This window comes from Heteronotia binoei, chromosome 5, assembly GCF_032191835.1.
Source record: "Heteronotia binoei isolate CCM8104 ecotype False Entrance Well chromosome 5, APGP_CSIRO_Hbin_v1, whole genome shotgun sequence".
Classification (NCBI taxonomy): domain Eukaryota; kingdom Metazoa; phylum Chordata; class Lepidosauria; order Squamata; family Gekkonidae; genus Heteronotia; species Heteronotia binoei.
In genome coordinates, this window is record NC_083227.1 from 116,873,036 (window position 1) to 116,895,654 (window position 22,619).

General features: G+C 41.9%; 1 protein-coding gene across 5 annotated transcripts in view; it reads left to right on the forward strand.

The window, feature by feature from the left end:
* The window catches only part of EBF1 (EBF transcription factor 1), a 553,072-nt gene that overhangs the window by 519,156 nt on the left and 11,297 nt on the right, over positions 1-22,619 (forward strand). For 4 of the 5 annotated variants that reach the window (XM_060240230.1, XM_060240231.1, XM_060240232.1 and 1 more), the window contains exons 14-16: positions 1,071-1,250; positions 14,310-14,504; positions 14,803-14,871. In XM_060240230.1, the coding sequence (XP_060096213.1) occupies positions 1,071-1,250; positions 14,310-14,504; positions 14,803-14,870 (443 nt within the window). In that variant the 3' untranslated portion in view covers position 14,871. The remainder of the gene's footprint in view (positions 1-1,070; positions 1,251-14,309; positions 14,505-14,802; positions 14,872-22,619) is intronic. The other variant, XM_060240234.1, reaches the window with a different exon arrangement.

Here is a 22,619-nt window from a genome sequence, read left to right on the forward strand (position 1 = left end):
TAGCCATTTACTTGGTAAACTGTTACTGAGTTCTGACCAATGAATGCAAAAGTGAAAGTATTCTAATTGAATTCCCTACTGTGGAAGAGTGTTTTACACCAAAGTATTTCTAACATTTTACTTGTTTGGAGAACAAAAGCACCCAGTACTCTATTCCTACAGTGTCTCTGCTCAGAAAAAGAAGCAAGAACCCCAACATTTTGAATACTAACTAAAGTCATGCATACCCTTCCAGACTTTCTGTTGACTATTTAATTGATAATAGTGCAATAATTGTTATATGTATGAGTGCCAGTGGTGATTAAGGCTGGATCAAATATATTTAAACAGACATTGGTTTGTGATGTCACAAGCTCCAGCAGTCTAGGATCATTTCCAGACTGACCTAAATTTTCAAGAGTGGATGGTAGTCTCCATAGAGTTGCCATATAACCTTTATTTTAATAGCCTGCACTTTTATTGGACTACTGCCTCTCCACAATACCATATGTATGTGTCTTAGATAATATCTCCCACAGCACCTCTACACAGTAAACTTATGAAGACCACCATGTCTTTTCTGTGTTTTTTTGTTCTGATAACCCTAAGTGTATTTTTCTTTATGGCTACCAAAGTTTCTAATGGCTAAGCACTCTCTGAAAATTAGGGCATACTGAAGCGCCTCGTTGCATGTCAGAAATGATGCAATTTCTGAGCCAGTCTCTAGTCTTAACAATCAAAGAACTTCATTTTAAATGCCCTAATACTATATATTAGTCACAAATGGGTAATGACTAAGAAACTGTTTTTCTATGCCAAGTAGATTGTCTTATCAACATGTTTTATAACTCTTTGCAACATTTTTTGTCATCTATGACCCAGTCACATTATTATTCAAAGGCTTTTGACATTTTATAAACTATTTGTACATGGAATTTTATAGAATGAGTGACACATGCACCCTTTACTCTTCCCCAGATGCACATGTCTTCTGAAGCCTCCCTCAGTTTTAGTATAGCAGATTTAGGATATTTTAAAATTGGGTGGAGCTCTCTCATGAATAACAGCTGTTCTTCCTGTTTCTGCAAAAGGTTTTACTCGCAACTCAAGCAGTGTGTCGCCTCATGGTTATGTGCCAAGCACTACCCCACAGCAGACAAACTATAATTCCGTCACGACAAGCATGAACGGCTATGGAAATGCTGGAATGTCTAATTTAGGTGGTTCTCCAACATTCTTGAATGGATCTGCAGCCAATTCTCCCTATGCCAGTACGTACTCTGCATGTTAGCTTCAGTGGCAGTTTGCATAGTGATCTGAATAGGCTGAGCTTTCATAAATCTAAGGAATAGACTTCTTTAAAAGCTTTACCATTGCTATCAGTTTATTTTTATTATTATTTTCTAATGGAAGTAGACACTATTTTCTGTATCTCAGAAATATGTTCTTGAAATTTTAGTTATCACTGTTTATATATTTATTATGCTTGTAATTAGAAAAGCTTCAAGTAGCTTACTTGGGTTTGCTTCATGGGCCTGCCAAGGGCCTGCCAGGGGTCTTCCATATAGGACCTTTCTACCTTACATGCTGCTATAGCATCAGATGTCCTAAATATAAGTCTGTTTTGTAATTGAGGGGACAGGTAAAATACCCCTTGCTTTTTGCTCTTAGCTTTGATAACATTGAAATCTGATCGTGGAATACAATGGGAATAAATACAAGATTTGCTCCCCAGGCACAAAAAATTGGGTTATCAACATATTGTTTCAGAAATAATTCCCCCATCATATACAAGAATATAGGAAAAGGAGATTTCTACAAATTCCTATTTCCAGGATCATATGCCATGCAATTCCCAAAGGTCTCCTGATTTTTAGGAATGGCTTTTCAAGGGACACAGAAGCAATGGGAAAGGAAATGTGACAAAGCTTGCTCTATATTAGGCATGACCGCAGTGCTTTTTGAATGGTATTTTGGATTCCCTTGACACATTGCAGCAGATGTAAGAATGCCATTTTTGATTGTGTGCACCTTGCACACAATCTAAAAAGTCTGTTGCAAGGAATTCTGGGATGTACAGGAAAGTGATCTATAGCCAGAAGTTTCTACTTTTAGTTTTAGCTATAGTTTTAATCAGCACTTAGGTGCTAACAGACATGATCGATGAGCCATGATGATGAAAAGCCTTTCAGTGGCCTGATGATGCTTTCACAACATATGAGCTGCTGCAACAGAACTTTTTTTCAACCTCAATGTTAGGAGTCCTGGGTCATATGAGGTTCCTTCCCACTGATTCTGGAAACTGAGGCAGTGCTGGTATGGGAAGAAGACACATTATAGACTCAACCTAAATGACCTAGAGCTTTGTTTCTCAGCCTGTGGGTCAGGATCCAGAAGTGGGTCATGAAGCCTCTGAAAGTAGGTTGCAGGCTAGTCCTCCCTAATGGTGGCTCCTACCCATTACATCTTTCTTTTTTCTTTTGTTTTAACCAATGTTCCACATTCTCATCTCCAATTCCTTCTTTGTCACAATAATGGGGAGAAAAGAAACCATTAGAAATCTAATAATATCACTGAAGTAGCTGAAAGAAGGAGGGCTGGTGGAGAGTAGATGGGAGCTGTTTGGCATGCCATGGAAAGGGGAGGATAGAAAGAGGCATCCGCATGCATGTGCTTTTTATTGGTTCTGCTCCTTTAGTAGCCCAACCTCTTGCCCAGGCCTCTGCGTTGTTTCACTGTCCTTTATTTGCAATGGAAGATGTACTGCACCAAGCTCCTTGCCACAAACTTCTTCATTGTCACCTGTCATTTTCATATAGTTCCTCAACCCAGTGACTGCCTGAGTGTGCCTCCTCAAACCAGCTCCAGCAGAGGAAACATGTTGGGTTTATAGTGACCAAGCCAAAAAGTTACAAGGATAATCACAGTTATATAAACCAATATCAGTACAAAAAAGACTGATTAAAGGCACTACTACACAATTAGAATTTTTCTTAAAATCAACTGATCTTTATGTAATTTTTTTTACAATATGCAACAAAGATTAAACATTTATATCATACATTTTGTCTCACTTATTATTTATAGTGGGACAGCTGCATCTTCTATGTGATGTTTGTTGGTTTCTCAAAAACATCTTGTTGAGCACAGTAGGAAATGGAAAGCTGGAATAGATGGATGCAAAGATGATAATTTGCCTAGAGCACAAAAGCTTTGGGCCAGATTTTGATGGGTTACCATACAAAGTGAATTTGGGCATGTGGGTCACCATCCAAAAAAGCATGGGAACCACTGATCTGGAGGCTTCTGGCTAGGGAGAGAAAAAAAATTGTTAAAACTCTGTTTTGGGTTGATTAAACAAAAAAAAAGTTATTTCATTTGGAAGTCAATTCATATTAGGTAAAGAAAAAAAAAACTGAAAAAAATCGGTATTCCTGATTTTTTCCCGCTCCATTATACTCTACGGGCCATTGTAGTCAATGGCAAAATCCCATAGAGTACATTCCATGGGCTGGGAGGGAGGGGGTTTGAGTGAGACGCACCAGATTTGCTGTGTACCTGCTGAAGTTTCTCTCCAAAAGAATCCCCATGTTTCAAAAAGATTGGACCACAGGGTCCAATCTTATGGGCACGCAAAGAGGGTGCCCCTATCCCAGTTGAAATCAATGGCTGCGAAAACTCCATTGGTTTCAGTTATGGGGGGGAAATCACTAAGGTCAAATAAGAGAATCTCTCACCTAAAAACAGTGGGGGGGGGGTTTCAGTCAGCAGCAGTGTATGTGCCCAGCAGAGCCAATGCTACTATGGCATTGCCAAAAAAAAAAAAACCCAGGACAAAGATCAAATTGGGTAGGAGGCATTTCCTGGGGAACCACTGTTGTCAATCTCCAGGTGAAGGCTAGAGTGCTCTCCAGGTGGCAGAGATCAGTTCCCCTGGACAAAACAGCTGCTTAAATTAAGGTTGCCAGCCCCCAGGTGGGGCCTGGAGATCTCCTGCTTTTAAGATACTATCTGGCCTGCTTAGCGGGGAAGTGCTAAAGCCCTATGCCAACAATGTTACTCAAAGAATTTCCTGTCTCAGATCCTAATTATTTTTAAAAGCCTACTAATACATAATAGCCTTAGGTAAGTTGTAAAAACCCAGAAGCACCCAGTGAACAACACCCTGAAAAGCAACCTTCTGGAAATAAAACTAAAAACCTCTTCTAACAGTACCCCCTAAACAGAAATCTTCAAGACCAACTGGCGTCCCCGTGAAAAAGCAACCTTGTAAGACTGAGAAACTTACAATAACCTCTATTAACACAACTGGTGCAGTTGCAGTACAATAAATCTGCATAAAAACACAAGAATCACACACTACACAGCCAAACCTAGGACCCAGAAACAGTCCAAGTTCAACAGGAAAATTTTAAAAACCTGTGAAACAACTATTGTTATCTAGGCTAACTGAAGGCCTCAGTCAAGCAAGCGGACCACACAAACAGGCACACAATCTGTGAAGGCACATAATCTGAGGCACACAGCAAAAAACATAAAACCAGAAGGACTACTGTCTCAAGCCTTTTAAGAAATTCCAAGTCAGGCACAAAATTAGGGTTGTCAAGTCCGACCCCAGAAATATCTGGGGACTTTGGGGGTGGAGCCAGGAGACTTTGGGGGTGGAGCCAGGAGACACTGGGGTGGAGCTAGGGGGAGGGGGGAAACGGTGCTGGGGAGCATGGTGAGCCGCCCCGTCTTGGAGCGGGCGATGCCGCTGCACAGCTGCCGCCTCTTCTCTGCTCGCCGTGGCTGCTCCTCCGAGATGGGCTCAGCCTGATGGGCTCAGCCTCAGCTCCCATCTTGGAGGAGCAGCCACGGCAAGCGGAGAAGAGGCGGCAGCGGCGCGGCAGCCTCGCCCGCTCCGCCTCTGGGGTGGAATCGGAGGGGGGGGGGTGGAGGCAGGCTGGGGGTGTGGCGAGCCGTGAGTCCGGGTCCTAGAAGGGCCTGGATTCGCAGCTCGCCATGCTCCTGGCCTGCCTCCACCCTTCTCTTCTTTGGTTTTGCCTGCGCTGCTGCCGCCTCTTGGCTGCTCCTCCAAGATGGGCTCAGCCTCAGCTCCCATCTTGGAGGAGCAGCCACGGCGAGCGGAGAAGAGGCGGCAGCGGCGCGGTGGCCTCGCCCGCTCCGCCTCTGGGGTGGAATCAGAGGGGGGGGGTGGAGGCAGGCTGGGGGTGTGGCGAGCCGCGAGTCCGGGTCCTAGAAGGGCCTGGATTCGCAGCTCGCCATGCTCCTGGCCTGCCTCCACCCTTCTTTTCTTTGGTTTTGCCTGCGCTGCTGCCGCCTCTTGGCTGCTCCTCCAAGATGGGCCCATCTCGGAGGAGCAACTGCGGTGGGCGGGGAGGGGGCGGCAGCGGCGCGGCGGCCTCATTCGCTCTGGAATGGGATGGCTCGCCATGCTCCCCGGTGCCGTTTCCCCCTCCCCCCTTCTGTTTTTTTGGGGAGCGGGGGAAGAGGGTGGAAATCCTGGGGTCCCCCGCCAGGGCGGGAGGGTTGGGAAGCCTACACAAAATGGAATTTAAAAAAAATCTCAACCTTATCAACAACAAGGCAGAAACTGAGGCACAGGCCATGCACCAGCCTCAGGAGGCCAGGCCAGGCCCACACAGAGAAAGTACAACAGTCTAAGTTTTAAAATCTCTTTAAAGAAATAGCAAAGTCTAAACTATCACTGACCAGGCAGAGTCAGATTACATAAGATTTAACTTCAGAGTATATATTTTAAACAACAAACAGTGGAAATGATTATCAGCTCCTCTCCAGGCTCCCCAACAAAGCAATTAAACCTTTTAAAAAATGCCTAGGCAAGGGTAACCTGACCCCCCCCCCCCAACCCACAGTAACCTCCCCTTGACAGCCTCCCATTTAACCCACTAGGCAAATTTTAAAAGACCTTAAGAGAAAAATATTTTTAAGCTTTGTCACGCAAACCAGGGGATGCCTTCTTCCTCTGGCCAGGAACAGGAGTAGTATATTTCTCCAGAGACATCCAAGGAAATCAGCAGCAGGGTAATCCAAAAGGCGGACAATAGTCAGTCAAGTCAAGAGCAGAGCAATGGCTGAACTAGCAAGCCAGCAGTCTCAGGCAGCCAAACCAAACTCAGGAAACCACCATGGGATCTGGCTCAGATCAGCGCTTTTATGCTCTCTGCTCTGGCCATGCACAGAAGATTTTCAAAATGTGAAAAATCCTATGACTGGCCAAAGAGTATGCCCCCCCCCCTCCGCTGACTGCTAGCAGCCCAGTCAGCTAACAAAGGAAAGCAATTTAGCTATACTGTGTAACTAAGGAAACATAAAGAAGCCATGATACATTACATACTAGCCTTGTTTTTAGCTATTGCTTTATTTTAGAAGTCCGTTCCTTTGCTAATCCATTCCTGAGTATGTGTGAAATTATAAATATTATAATTTATAATTTATACATTTATAATTTATTCTAAAGCATTTGTTCTTATTTGCAATCAAATAATAAACTTACAAGTAACATTGTTGCAATCCCTCCCCCCATTGCCCTGATTGAGTTCATCTTTGTTTTGCTACATTGATAAAACAGTTGTTAACTTGTGATGGCTGAGTGATGACTGGTCTTTGTTCAAGCCTTGAAGAACATATTCAGAGTTTTCAGACCTCTAAATGGATTTTAATTGTAGAGACAAACAAAAGATGAAAGATTTCCTTAAAATATGAAAGAAATATGAAAGAAATCAAGGGAATGTTTTGTGCAAAGATGGCCATGATAAAGGACAAAAACAACAGGGACCTAACAGAAGCAGAAGAGATTAGGAAAAGGTGGCAAGAATACACAGAAGAATTATACAAGAAGGATCTCAATGTCCTTGACACCCATGGAAATGAAATCGTTGACCTTGAGCCAGACATCCTGGAGTGTGAAGTCAAATGGGCCTTAGAAAGCATTACTAACAACAAAGTGAGCGGAGGCGACAGTATCCCAGTTGAGCTATTCAAAGTCCTAAAAGACAATGCTGTTAAAGTGATGCACACATTATGTCAGCAAATTTGGAAAATGCAACAGTGGCCACAGGATTGGAAAAGGTCAGTTCATATTCCAATCCCAAAGAAGGGTAACGCCAAGGAATGTTCAAACTATCGCACCATTGCACCCATTTCACATGCCAACAAGGTCATGTTAAAGATCCTACAAGCTAGGCTTCAGCAGTATGTAGATAGGGAACTACCAGAAGTTCAAGCTGGGTTTTGGAGAGGTAGAGGAACTAGAGATCAAATTGGCAACTTTCACTGGATTATGGCAAAAGTATGGGAGTATCAGAAAAACGTCTATTTTTGTTTCATTGACTACGCTAAAGCCTTTGATTGTGTGGATCACAACAAATTGTGGCAAGTTCTTAAATAGATGGGAGTACCAGACCACCTCACATGTCTTTTGAGAAACCTGTATAAGGGTCAAGAAGCAACTGTCAGAACAGGATATGGAACAACTGATTGGTTTAGAATAGGAAAAGGATTTCGACAAGGATGTATATTGCCACCCTGCTTATTTAATTTATACGCAGAGTACATCATGCAGAATGCTGGCCTGGATGAAGCAGAAGCTGGAATTAAGATCGATGGGAAAAACATCAACAACCTCAGATATGCAGATGACACCACTCTAATGGCAGAAAGTGAGGAGGACCTAAAGAACCTCTTGTTGAGGGTAAAAGAGGAGAGCACAAAAGTAGGCTTGAAACTCAACATCAAAAAAACTAAGATCATGGCATCTGGCCCCATCACACCTTGGCAAATAGAAGGGGAAGACATGGAAGTAGTGACAGACTTCACATTTCTGAGATCCAAGATCACTGCAGATGGTGACTGTAGCCATCAAATTAAAAGTTGTTTGCTCCTTGGGAGGACAGCTATGGCGAACCTAGGCAGTATAATAAAAAGTAGAGACATCCTGCCAACAAAAGTCCGTATAGGCAAAGCTATGGTATTCCCAGTAGTAATGTATGGCTGTGAGAGTTGGACCATAAGGAAGGCCAAGCACAGAAGAATAAATGCTTTCGAGCTGTGGTGCTGGAGAAGAATCCTGAGAGTTCCTTGGACTACAAGATCCAATCAGTCTGTCCTAAGGGAAATCAACTCTGACTGTTCCCTGGAAGGTCAGATGCTGAAGCTGAAGCTCAAATACTTTGGCCACCAAATGAGAAGGGTTGCTGGAGAAGATCCTGATGCTGGGAAAGACAGAAGGCAAAAGAAGAAGGGGATGGCAAAAGATGAGATGGCTGGACAGCATTACTGATGTAACTAACGAAGATTTGAGCAGACTTCGGAAGATGGAAGACAGGAGGGCTTGGCGTGACTTTATCCGTGGGGTCGCAAAGAGTCAGACTTGACTGTGCCACTGAACAACAACAACATGAAAGAAAGAGGAGGATGTTCCTTGTTAAAATTGTCCCCCTTCCCCCTGCCATTCTCCTGATTTCTAGGGGTGGGGGAGCTAATTTTTGGCTGCTTTTTTCTGGTATTCTTAATTCGGCTGCCAGCTCAAATCAGAGAATCTGACTTGGCTTTATAAAAGCCTAAAATTGCCAAAAAGGACATTTTCCATTCCCCCCCCACACACACATTTTATTTTTACTGAATGCACACCAATACTTCTGATGTTACTCTTGAAATAGGAGGAACCATGGTAGAGCAGTTCCCACACAATGAGGGTGCTGTTTAAAGGAACCTTCCACCAATCATGAAACTTCAACTTCTTGGTGCATCTGCTAAGCAGGCCTCACTTGTACACCTTGCTGTCAGTGTTTTTGTCTTATTTCTCCTATAAACAGCAGTGTCAGTTTCCACCAAATCCCACCCCCCAAGAACTTGGGACAGCCTCGAAAAAGATGCTCATATTCAGCACTAGTGAGTACCATTGCGAAAAAGCCCTCCTTGTAGGTATATGATGATCTCTAGACCAGGACCTATGATGGTAATTCAGCGTTTGCTCTTCTTATAGGTAAATAAATGCAAATGGCTAATCATCAGACTTGTCTTTATTTGTAAAATACAATTGCAGACCTAAAAAGATGCCACATTTATATTTAAAACAGAATCATGAGCTTAATGCTCTTCAATCAAATTAAACAGAAAGGTCCACATAATTGTAATGTTGTGAATATAAAAATTCTCCATCATGATTTACATTTACATTTTGTTAGTGATGTAATAATGCAGATGATCATCACACTTTATAATGTATTGAACTAACTTAAAACTTGATAAGTATGAAATGATAATTTACTGTGGTTTGTTGTCCATTAAAATATTTCAGAATTTTAGTTTTTCATAATCATGGACAGAGTTACTTTTAAATATTTTTGTGTAATGCTTTCCGCTATTAGTAGTAGTAGTAATAATGCCACAACAACAATAATAATAATAATAATAATAATAATAATAAATGTTTCACCTTGGAAGGTGCTCCTTGGTGGATCTTGATGTCACATTAATGGGAAATAATATTCAGTCAGAAAATGTTTCAATCATGACCTGAGAATTAGAAAGGTGGCTTTCTTAATTAAATCAATAAACTAATTGCTGTATAGTAGCAATTCAATTTAGGTACTTTGATTGCTCTGCCTTAACAAGTGCTTGCAGATACTGAGTGACTTTAGACCAAGATCATATCTGTCGGTCTCTGAAACTTTGAAAGTTTAATTTCCATTAATTGATTTCCTCAGTGTTCACCAATATGTTATCAGATTCTCACACAAGAATTTCAAGAAGGTGATTTTTATCTACATAAATGCTAATAAAATAATAATCTAAAACTCTGCTGATTTGAATTTTCATCCCCTTCCATTTAATTATTCATAAGTCTCTTTCGAACATAACCAGCTTCAAAACAACATGAAAAAATGAGCACTTGGGCCAGTTTAAGGGTCTACTTTTTATAAAGAAGCCAATAATTCTGGAGTAAGTTGAGTTATTTGATACTATTTTAAGTAAAATAAGATGCTCTTACCCTAGATAATGAATACATCAGCTAAATACATTAATTATCTTTATACAATACAACAGCCTTTCAAAATCACATAACTCATCTGCCACAGTCCATTTTTTAAAAACTTATTTGTAGTTTTAACCATACTAGTAAAAGTGGTAGCTGACAGTTATCAGGCTGGTTTTGATTGCTGTCTGTCACCATTGCTCTGATGCCTGGCAATATGAGCTAAACAGAAGACTCAACACACATTGATTCTATTGCTGGATTTTTCTCTCTTCCCCTCTTTCTTGATGTGATGCCTATGAGCTGGTGCATTATTGCTGTCTCCCCACTTTGTAAATTTCTCTCTCTCAAAAACGTTATGAACTGAAAATACTTTTTGAAGGCACAGTTGAAGCAATGAAGCAAATGACACATTTTTCTCTATTTGTTGTAGCCAGTAAAAATGGCTGGGGGAGGAGGAGGGAATCTTTCAGACTGACTATGCATGACTAATCCAGCAGTAAGTCCCACTTGGTAAAACAGACCTCACTCTCAAATGACTGTTCATAAGATTGCAACTTTAGTCATGCTAAATAGTAGATAATGTAATGATTTTATATAATAGTATTATATTATATAATAGCAGATAATGTAATGAAGATCCTGTGAATTTGGGGTGGGTATTTGTGGGTTTCCTGCATTGTGCAAGGGGTTGGACTAGATGACTCTGGAGGTCCCTTCCAACTCTATGATTCTATTATTCAAAACAATAATATATAATAGCTTCCAGAATGAGACATACATTTCAGATATGCTCTCAGACTAAATACACAAGCAATCCAGGTGGTTGCCAGGAGTAGCAATGGGTTGGATCTTTAAGAACAATGAATGGAGCAAACTCATGGAAGAGTCTCCTACATTTCCATCAGCAAAGTCATCAACCTCGACAACCAGAGGTGGCCATTACTGGCCATAACCATTCCAATGCTGAACACCCTCTAAAGAAAGTGGGCTTGGCATCAAAGTCAGAATCTTCTACACCTGCAAAAATGAGCAGGGAGGATAAAGGGTCACATTCAGAGAAGAAACACAAGTATGACTCCAACAAATATTGGAAATGCGACCACCATTCTACTTGTCTGTAATCTTCTGGTGGGGGCACCCTTTCATCCACCAACATCATCTGTCACAGTGACAATCAATGACTCCCTCTGGGTATTTGGCGCCCACATGAATCGACTCTATGTGGGGGACCAATGGCTGCCTCATCAGGCCCATCACCACATTAACTTCCTAGAACTATTAGCAACTAATCATGCCCTGCACTCCTTTCATCCTCTTCTAGTGCCCAAGACAATATCTGTTCTTACAGACAACACAACAGCACCCAGCTACATCAACTGCCAGTGTGGCACTGTCTCAAAGAAACTATGTGCGTTTGCTCCGGACATATAGGTGGACTGCAGTGCTCTTTTTAGTACCCACCCATCTTCTCAGGAAATTGAATGTACATGATGACCTCCTAAGCCACACAGGAGCATCCCTCCATGAGTGGGAACTCAACTAGAAATACCTACAGCCAATTTTCCAGACTTAGGGGACTCCTCAGATTGATGTCTTCGCCACTCATCTGAACATGAAGTGCCCAGAATTTTGCTGCAGAGGGGGGTCTGGCCCAATGTCCCTAGGGGACAGTCTTCTCTACTCCGGCACAGTTAGCACTTAAACATTTTTTTCCTTTCCTTCCTGGTGGCCCTGCCAGCGCTGGTTACCTTTAGTCTGACTATCTTGAGGAGTCTTCCATTACCTTCCTCCAGCCAAAGTCTTACTGCTCTTTCTTTACATGTGTAAGAAAGGAAAGTCCTTACACAGGAATCATATGTGTAAAAGTGGACTAAATTTGTTCAGTTTGTTTCTGAGTTTTCCATCTCTTCTACCATGGTGGGTCTCCCTTCAGTTTTTGACTTTCTACTATCCCTAGCAGACACAGGTTGAATCTCTCCTCTCTCAGAGTTTATCTGGCAGCGGTTTCCACTTACCATGACTCTCTTGATGGCTACTCTGTCTTTGCTCATCTTGATTCTAAGCATTTCCTAAAAGGGCTTCTCTGGTTATATCCCCCTGTCAGATGCCCTACACCTTTGTAGGAACTGTCATTGGTTCTTCACAAGCTATCAGAAAAACCCTTTGAACCAATGGCTACTTGCTCTCTACAGCATTTGTCATGGAAAACTGCCTTTCTAGTGGCTATGTCTGCAAGATGGGTCAGTGAACTTATGGTCCTTTGTTGCAATTCTTCTTACCTTCAGTTCCACTCAGATGGGATTTTCTTGGTTCCAGGTGTTTCTTTCCTCCTGAAAGTGGTATCTGACTTCCACTTGAATTGTGAGGTATCCTTGCCAGATTTCTTTCCAACACCTAAGGACAATGCTGAACATAGACTCCACTCTTTGGATGTCAAACAGGCTCTGCTATTCTATTTGAAATGCTCTCACCCATATTGTAAAGACTAGACTCTTTGTTTGCCACACATCCTTGTCACAAGGCAAAAGGATCTAATCCCAGAGGCTATCCAAATGGCTGACTACCTGCTAGGTAAACAGCCTCTTCTGGGACTTATAGGGGCTCAGTTGATGAGAGCTATGGCCACATCTACTGCATTTCTCAAGGGCATTCCTCTTCATGAGATCTGCAAGGCTACCAAGCTGAACATCACTGCGTACCTTTGTGAGGCACTACACTCTAGATGTTCACCTCCATCACCATACTGTCATGGGCCATGCTGTGCTCAAATCAGCTGCTCCTTGAGTTACCATCAACACTCTTCTCCAGGTAGGCTTAAGCTTGCTATTCTCCCAATGGTGCGATGCACAGAGACCATGAAGAAGATAAACAGTTTGCTTACCTGCAACTGATGATCTTCTATTGGTTATCTGTGCATTCACACCACCCACCCTCCTTTCCCATTGCTGTCTGTCTGCAAGTTCTTGAACCATACAGCAGTCAGCAGAAGAAAGAAGACAATGATGATATTGGATTTATACCCCACACTTCACTTTGAATCTCAGAGTCTCAGAGCGGCTTACAATCTCCTTTACCTTCTTCCCACACAACAGACACCCTTTCAAGAACAGCTCTGCGAAAGCTATGGCTAACCCAAAGCCATTCCAACAGCTGCAAGTAGAGGAGTGGAGACTCAAACCCAGTTCTCCCAGATAAGAGTCCATGCACTTACCCACTACACCAAACTGGTGAGATGTCCATGCCCACTCCAGTTAGCATGTGTGGTGGGGCTCCTGCACATGTCACAGAAGAGGGCATGAAAATTCCTTAGGCTTTGAAGTTTACCAGTTGGGGTCAGCACAGGCACCCTAATCCCAAGGGTGTGAATGCACAGATGACCACTCGAAGATCATCAGTTATACACAAGCAGCCTGTTTTTCCCTGTTCTAGTTACGGCTTTGGTGCCATATGCCGCAGCACACACAGAGCTCTCACCTTTACAAGTGGCTTTTCAAAGGATTTAAGGGACTACAGTGGAAAGTGGAGAATGGTGGCAATCTTTTCCAAAAATTCTTTCAAATCATTCAGATACAAGTCCAAAATTTCTTAGGGCTAGCAGCGAAACAATGCATTTTGACAAGTGTACTCTTGAATCTTTTGCAATGTTGCAGAAAATACAAGAATGCTAATTTTTTGATTTTGTATACCTTGAACCCTACAACATTTTGGCAGGTACATTTTTTATTTTACAATGCTGCTTCTTGGGTAAATGAGCTGTACAGCAGGGAACCATATGATGTGAAATGCACATTTTCACCTTTGAGATGTGTCTTAGAAAAGTGATTTGTATGCAAACCTTCTCTTCTACCAGTTTTAGGGAACACTTACTAGTCAAGTGAGAACTATGACAAGATTGACAAACTATGATGAAGATGAAGGGTCTGTGGAGGCCCTGATCATGCCTTCTACTCCCGGGAGCCACTCCAACAGAACTCTTTCTTGCACCTCAAAGGCAATGTTAGAAGCTTTATGGCACTTCACAGGAGTCTACACATGTTATTCCTTTCCACACCCATATAACTGTTCCTGTAAATTACAGCAGTATTGGTATGGGAAGGAGACACCTTATGAATTTTATGCACATGACATTACCTTTTCTGAGGAGGAAAGACCATGTTTAAGCAGCTCCCACATTGTGAAGGTAAGATAAAGCATGTTCTGCAAAAAATAAAACAGCAGTTTCTGACTGCATCTGCTAATAAAACATTACTTCTCCTGGAACTAAGAACTTTCAAGCATTTCCATTTGAAATCTTAAGACTATCTCTTTCTTTTTTTCACTTTAGTTGTGCCATCTAGCCCAACAATGGCCTCCTCCACTAGCCTCCCTTCTAACTGTAGCAGCTCCTCTGGAATCTTCTCCTTCTCACCAGCCAACATGGTCTCAGCGGTGAAGCAGAAGAGTGCTTTTGCCCCTGTTGTTAGACCGCAGACTTCTCCTCCCCCTACCTGTACCAGCACCAATGGGAATAGTCTGCAAGGTAAGCCAATCAGGGCATGTCATTATTTTACAGCACCTTGTGTTCTTGTGTCTTGTTACAAGAGGGATAAACCTTGAAGGTCTACAGTGTGAAGGCCTATATTGTTCTCATGTTGCTGAAACTCATTATTCCCTTGCTTGGCAAAACATGCCTGCCTTATTGCACTGTCAAATTGAGATTCTGTGTCTTTAAAAGCACATTCTGAGTGTTTGCTTTAAAAGAACTGATATTGCTGCTTACTAATACCAGCCTCTCTCTTTTTTTTCCTTTCTTATTCCTTGTTGTTGTCTTTTATCAGACCAGTCTTTTGTGGACTCTAGCAAGTACTCCACTGCAGGGTCTCTCCAGGGTCTGGCCTTCTCCTGAAGTACGTCAGTCAATATTCCCTTGCTTTTTTGCTTTTTCCTTTGTCATGTCCACATGTGCAAGGTCTTTACTAATAGCAGCAATGCTTGTGGGACAGGACTCATCACAGAAAACAGGCCATATCAAAGTTGTTTAGCATGTGATAGCAAATTACACATGGCATATTCTCCTGTTGTGTAAGATTTCCTTTCTTTTAAGCTTGTATAACATCAGTTCCTAATGATTAATATACTGCATGTACACTAATTTATCTTGCAAACATGCAGTTTCCTTGAAAATATCTTCATCTGTTGGCAGTCTTCACCTTTGTGTCACTTTAGTGGATGCCTTCCCTGGTACTCCATTTCCTTTCCATAATTTACACACCAAGCAGTCACATGAATATGTTATCCTGCCATGTATGTGTCATGGGGCAACTTGCTGCCTTCAGTAGGCTCAGGTAAACTCATTTGATATCTAGAAAGGCAGATTGTTGTATTTGTACTATCTTGTTCTGTGATGTCACTCCACTCTTCCAATCTCATTAGAAGAATGTTTTGTTCCGATCGATTTGTGTTGTTGCAGCATTCCAAAAAGAACAAGGCAATCTCCCAAAAGAACCAGAGGTGCTAGACATGGTTCAGGGAGTGTTGAAGAAAATGGATTTAGACTCTTTCATCACACATAGTGAACCACTAGGGCTGAGGACTATTTAATCCACCAACTAGGCAATGGATGCCTAATGCTTCATCTAAATTACAGTTGTATCTTTAATTATGTTACATTTAAGCAAGAGTACTTGGGAAATTTGAACAGTCGGTTGTGGATTCAGGAGGTCATCTGAGATATTCTATGGCGTGGTCAAACAGTAATTTTGCTTTGGCTGTGAGTGTATGACTGTGAGTGTATGACATGTGAGTGTATGACTAATAGTTCACAGTTGGATTCTCAGACATGTCATCAGTATGTGTTAAAGACTGCAGGTTAACACTTAAAACTTAATCTATATTATGGGATCCATACGTACTTAAACTTTTTTTGGGGGGGCATGATCTGCCACAGAACATCATGCAATGAATTACCAGGCTTTATCTACATTCTGTGACCTGTTTGTTGTTGTTTAGCATTCCACTTCCTGACTTCTTTGTACTTCAGAGGTTCATGGTCAGGGCAGAAGTCCTGGGCAGGGCAGGGCAGAAATCTCCCATTGTCCTTTTTTGCTGGTCTTGATGCTCCCCCACATTATTAGACCTTTTTTAAAAAAACAAAAACAGTGAATTATTAGCCACAGTGTATGTGTGTATATAACATTTTTTGCCACTGTGTGACACAGAGTGTTGGACTTGATGGGCCGTTGGCCTGATCCAACATGGCTTCTCTTATGTTCTTATGTTCTTATGAATCTGCAGCAGTCTTGTAAGCATTTTTTAGCATAAGGGAAACCTAGCTCTATGAACTCTACTCCTTTTTACTGTGTGTGTGTGTGTGTGTGTGTTTGGGGACTTCTTTATTGGTTTGAATACTGAAGCAAATTCTTTATAGAATGCATGGGTGTAATTGTTTCAGTTCAGAAAAAAAAAATTAAAAGAAGATGTGATGTGAGGTGCTGCTTTGGTTCATACAAATAAGCTTTCCCCAGCCTGGTGGATTTTATTTCCTTTAAAGTTGATTTCCATATCAGATTGCAAATCAGTTGTGAAATTTCTGTCTATTTTAAAAATAGGTACTGGATTATAGAAGGTGTTACTCTTCAAAAATACTTGTAAAAGTGATATTTTCAGTTTTGGTGGATTCTGGTCCTTGGTCCCAGTTCTGAGAAGAAAAGTGCATAGTGGAAATGCTTTAAAATTAGTTTAAGAACAGTGAAAGGCAAAAGTAGTGAGGCATTAAAGGCAGCCAAAGGGCAGCTAGTCCTTAAGGTGAGTAAACTCCAGAGTTGCTGCCTCTATTTTGCATGTTGGAGCATCCATACAACATCCAAATGGACTTGTGGCAACTTCTCCTAATAATTATCACCTGAAAAGATCATTTGAGCCCACCCTCATTTTCCATATTTAACTTCTTTAGGGACACAGATGTATCTTCACTGAACTCCATCTAACATTGTAGCTCATCATCACTGATCTCATTTAAATAACCACACATTCCTGCATACTTTCATTGACAAATACCATAATAGCCTTTGATAGAATGTATGCCCATTTTAGAATTGTTCTTCTTGTTCAGATCCAGTAAATGAAAGGTCCATTTAATTCCTGGACCTCTGATGTATATCATAAAAACAAAATTCTTTCATTTCACTGTTGGGTGGCAGTCCTACTGCATTTAAACCTCCCCCATAATTACACATTCTAAAGTACCTAGAGGAGAATACTTTTTCATGCTCACTTAGACAAGAAGGGTTCTCATAATCACCAGCTGTCTCAAAATGTGCCAGAGGTGGAGAGGGTTACTGATGCTTGCTATCGTTCACCCAGACCTGAGGTCTTTTTTCTAGCCCAAGTCTGTCTGCATATCTCACAGAATTTGATGATAAACAGCAAATTCTTTCCCATTGCCTTTAAGCTATTTCATATGAGCTTTACTTAAGAATCACCTATCCCGAATGTGTCTAATGTACTGAAGATTCTCTTGGCCATGCCATATGTCTCTGAGGTTTGCAACTGCAGAGGAAAGAAGGTGATTACTTCTAAACATACAATCAAAATGGAAAGTTGTTCTCTTTTTTGTTGTTTTTGACACTAATGGTGCCTAAAAATAAAGGCTGCATTCAGTCTAGCAGAGGGCTGAAATAATCCAAAGCATGTTTAATCTAAATAGTCAAGAGGTTTTAAAATGGCAATTTTCTTCTTTTTTGTTTTAACCATAAAGGATGCAATTTATCAAGAACTGGTTATGCAAACCACACTTGGATGAATGTAGGAGATGTGTATGGGACATTGCAATAAAAGAACTCATGGATTTCTGTAGCATTTTATGGTATTTTGATTTGCAATATCAATTGGAAAGAATTCTGAGGTGTCAAAAAAAAAATCCCAGCGGTTAAAAATGACTTGACTTTCTTCTAACAGCATGAATCAATAGCAAAAGCAGAAGCATAGTATCAGTCAAAAACATTGTTAAACATGGATGTGATGTTAAAAACATGCCATGCATTTAGCCAACAAATGGACCCAATCCTGTGGGCAGATATTGCTTAACCATCTTAGGTTAAGTGGCCTCAACACTAAAGGGTCAAACTAGATGAGACCTGGAAAATCCACAATTAGATCTTCCCAGCAGTAAATAGTAGTCATGCATATCCTTGATTCAAACTCGGGCCATACAAGAAAGTGAGAGTGGGTGTAAACTTTCATTCCTACATAGTGTCATGTATCTAAACCAATACATATGCACCCCTCTGCATAATGTTATTAACCCTGAAAAGAAAAAAAGGGATAGGCTCTAAGGGGAGACTGGGAGACCAAAATGGCCCTGAAAAAGGACTTTGTATCTGGCAATGCTCCACAACAGAGGGAAGGAGGAAGAGCTGCCTAAGGGTAAGAGCCACCAAATTGCAGCACCTCTTGTTCACCTTGCACCGGGGGGGGGGGGGGAGGGATGCCAGTTTGTGCCTGCCCTCTTCATGGTTTGCAGTGGCAACACCAGTTCTGAACTCACTCATGTGGGGAAAGTGCCACCCGTTCACTCTGACCCCAAGCAGGGTGGGGACTACCAGCTTGCAGTGATGGGTTGTGCCCAACTAACAAGGCTGCTGGTTCATTGTGGCAGTAGTTCTAGCTCATACCAGCCATGTGACAGTGTCACACAGAACAGGAAGCAGCAACTTCCAGCAGCAATGATACCGGTTACCACCAGCCTCATGCAGAGCAAGGGCTGCTGGCTTGCAAGCTAGAACCATCAAAGTTGCAGGGGACCTCCTCTGGATGCTCCTCTCCATGCCCTACAAGTTCCACCCCTGCTGCTTTGATGTTTGGTAGACATTTAGATTGAGCAGACTCTCAGTAGAGACAGTCTGGAAATTTATCCATTCACGAATCACTACGAACAGCTTGAAAGTTTGTGGGAAGTTCATGTCAGTTGATCTGCCATGAACTTCACTTTGTAAATCACAAACTGGCCAAAATTTGTCATAAATTTTAGTTGGTGAGCTGGTTCATGCCCATCCCTAATTGCTCATGTGACATGCAGACATGACTATCATCTACACTGCTGTGTGTCCTTTTGAATGACATGTATAGCTGAAATCATTGTGTTTATAGTTTACAATAGTGATTCAGGCATACACTTTTAAGTGCTTTTCCTTAGGGAATATGATATGCAATTGCAGATAATGAAAGTCATGCGATGCACAGTTCAGATATGTGTTTTTATGGATAAGTATGCCAATCATGCCATGCCAGTATGGTGGTGATAATATCCACAGAAATAAATAGACATGTGTCACATATTCCTAGTAGAGATTAACCACTATATATTGCACATCTTTATTTGAAATGCTCCAAGATAGCCTTCCCAAGCCTCCCGCCCTGGCGGGAGAATACTGGATTTTCAGCCTCTTTTCCCGCTTTCCATAACTCTGGAAGCGGGGGGAGGAGGGGGGAATGGCGCCAAGGAGCATTTGCGTCGTCCGGGGAGGAGGTGCTGAGCCTGGCAAGGGAAATCTTGAGAAGGGAGGCTGGCTCGCCAGCGAGCGGGTGGAGGTGGCTGCCGAACGCAGGCGGGTCTTGACGGACTCCAATGCCCGATGCTTCTCCTCCTCCCTTCCCTTCCCACCCAGCCCCGTTGCAGCAGCCGTTCTTCCTTTTCGCAAGCTGCTTCCCGCGCCCAGTCAGCTGGCTGGGGGGGGGGGGGGAGGAGAGAAGCCCCGCCTGCAAAGGACCATGTGCCTTTGCACCTCCGGAGGCTTGATTGCAAGGCTCCACTTTGGGATGGTGTGACTGCTGCTGTAAAGAAGCTGGCAGCAACTCGTGAGTAGAAAGGCCAGTCCCTCGCTTCAGTTGCCAGAAAGGGGGGGGGGGGAGGGAGGAGGAGAGGGAAACGTCTTCATTATTCCCTATGTGGAGATCAATTCTCATAGGGTATAATGGGGAATTAATCTGGAGGTTTTGGGGGCTCTGGGGGAGCTGTTTTTTGAGGTAGAGGCACCAAATTTTCAATATAGTATCTAGTGCCTCTCCCCAAAGTACCCTCCAAGTTTCAAAACGATTGGACCAGGGGGTCCAATTCTATGAGCCCCAAAAGAAGGTGCCCCTATTCTTTGTTATTTCCTATAGAAGGAAGACATTTTAAAAAGTGTGCTGTCCCTTTAAATGTGATGGCCAGAACTCTCTTGGAGTTCAATTATGCTTGTCACACCCTTGTTCTTGGCTCCGCCCCAATGTCTCCTGGCTCCACCCCCAAAGTCTCCTGGCTCCTCCCCCAAAGTCCCCAGATATTTCTTGAATTGGACTTGGCAACCCTACTCCAAGAGCATGCTGACTTCAGCCTCTATCCTGATTTTGACTCAGGACTCAGTCTTCTTCTATGAGAGAAAAACTAAGGTAGGCAGGTCATTTTGGGAGGGGGGGGGCACAACTGAGCTTCTGGTTATGAATGGAAAGAGATTTCTCTTGCAGAACTGTGTCATCAAGTCCACCCAGTACATAGAGTGACTATTCAGAAATTCATAATTTCTTCTGTGTATTATTGCTTAAACAAATCACTATCTGTAAGTTATACCTGCCTTTTTCTTCTTAGGCTTCTAGATACTTCAGAGAGCAATCAAGTTTTGCTTAGAAAGATTAGAGATCAACTGAACTCTTCATTAGAACAACAAGTTTTCTTGGTATTCTTGCTGTGCAGTTTGCAAAGATATGAAGGACACGTTTGCTTTCGGGTTTTTTCTTTGATAGAACATCTTCATACATTAGGACATAATAGGGAGAAATAATCCTCATTCATGGTTTTTATTTTTTAAAAAATTCTTTCTTTAGTAAGGAGGTTTTGCTGTCATAACTAGAGAAAAAAAATTCTCTGTGATATTTTATTTTTCAAAATCGATTGCAGGTTGAAGCAGGAAAAAGCCTAAGTGGTCTTGTTACACTCGGCACTTAAAGTACAAAAAGTAGCATGATAAGGCCCTGGCAGAATGGAAATATGAAACCTTTTAAGCAGGAGGAAATTCAGAATGTCATTCTGCCTTTTGACTTGTAATTTAATTCAGAAATATTAGGCTTCTTCTATGGTAATAATAATAATTGGTGTTCTTTTTTGGGGGGGGGACTCTATTTGGGCTATATGTTACACCATTCTTGTTCCATTGGCACAATATCTCACTGTTACCTTCAATGAGATATTAAACTTTCCTAAGGAAGAATATTTTAACTTACAAAATTATTGTGGAGTTATCAGAAATGCCCATTACAGAAAATCTATAAAAATGCTTTTGGGCAGAACTAGACAAGATACTGGGAGCTCCACTAGACAACATACTGGGAGTTCCTGGTGTTTTTTAAAAAAATGTTGAAATCAGTGGCTGATTTTGCACTCACCTTATGCCTCTCTCACGTCCGTCTTCTCAGTGCGGCGTCCTCCACATTTCCCACTATTTGTGCTGGGTTTGCGACAAACATCACGGTTTTCGTGCAGCAAATGGAAACTGGTTTTTAGTGGTTTCCATTTGCTGCACAAAACCCATGATGTTTGCTGCAGCCCTGGCACAAATGGTAGGAAATCAGGAGGACGCCGCGTTGAGAAGACAGGTGTGAGAGCAGCATAAGGGTGAATGTGAAATCGGTCCTTTTATGTGTCCCAGATTCTGATTGAGACCACAGAGTGAAGAGAGATGAAGCTTTCCCTCCACCATCGTATGAAATGGCTCCATAGAACTGCTGTTTGCCCTGATTGGGCGGATATACTGATACAAGCTCATGACATATTTGCTTGCCATAATTGGGCAAATGGGCTTCACTGGTCTCTCTCAACTGAGGAAAACTGCATGGAGAAAATGCTTTATAAAAAAAAATTCTTTCTTCGTGCTATGGTCCTGATTGGCTTGTGTCCTTGTGCCATCTGATTTTTATAAGGGGGGGAAACGGCTGGGAACTCTGTGGAGCTCCCAGCATCTTATCTAGTTCTGCTATTGTTCATCACCTGTTATCTTGACAGTTTAATAATAAGGAATGAGAAAGGACAGTATACTTACATGGGAAGGATCACGGTAACTCCATAGAGGAGTTATCCCGCTACTCCATTGATCAAAGTCTGCAGTTTTCTTCCAGCTTAAGAAGCCTTCCTCCAGTGTAAGTAGCTCCAACTCCTACTGTTGGAAGAAGAACCAATAAGCTGGAGGAAGACTAGGGTACATGTCAATAATCTTCTTGTGTATCTAATCATTTCTTTCTTGACATAAAGTAAACAGCATTCATTCCTATGATGGTCCATCTGTGTTGATTTATTATGAGGACCAGAGCACAGCCATCACTTGTCTAGACCATAACACAGGTACATACATTTTGTAATACAATCCCATGAGACATTTTTTTTTTTTAGTTTTAAATAGTTTATTAAAATCTCAAAAGTAATACAAAAATAAAAAATAGAAAAATAAACCTTAGTTTTACAGAGCAAAACTAAAACAAAATTGATCAAGACTGCAAAATAATTTTCCCTGCTCGTTGGGATTCTACATTCAGTTGGCATCAGAGAGATTGAAAAGTGCAGTATGCAGTACAGATTCTTTGTTTATACCCTTCTGAAAAGAGATGGGATGGTGGTGGCAAGGAGCTT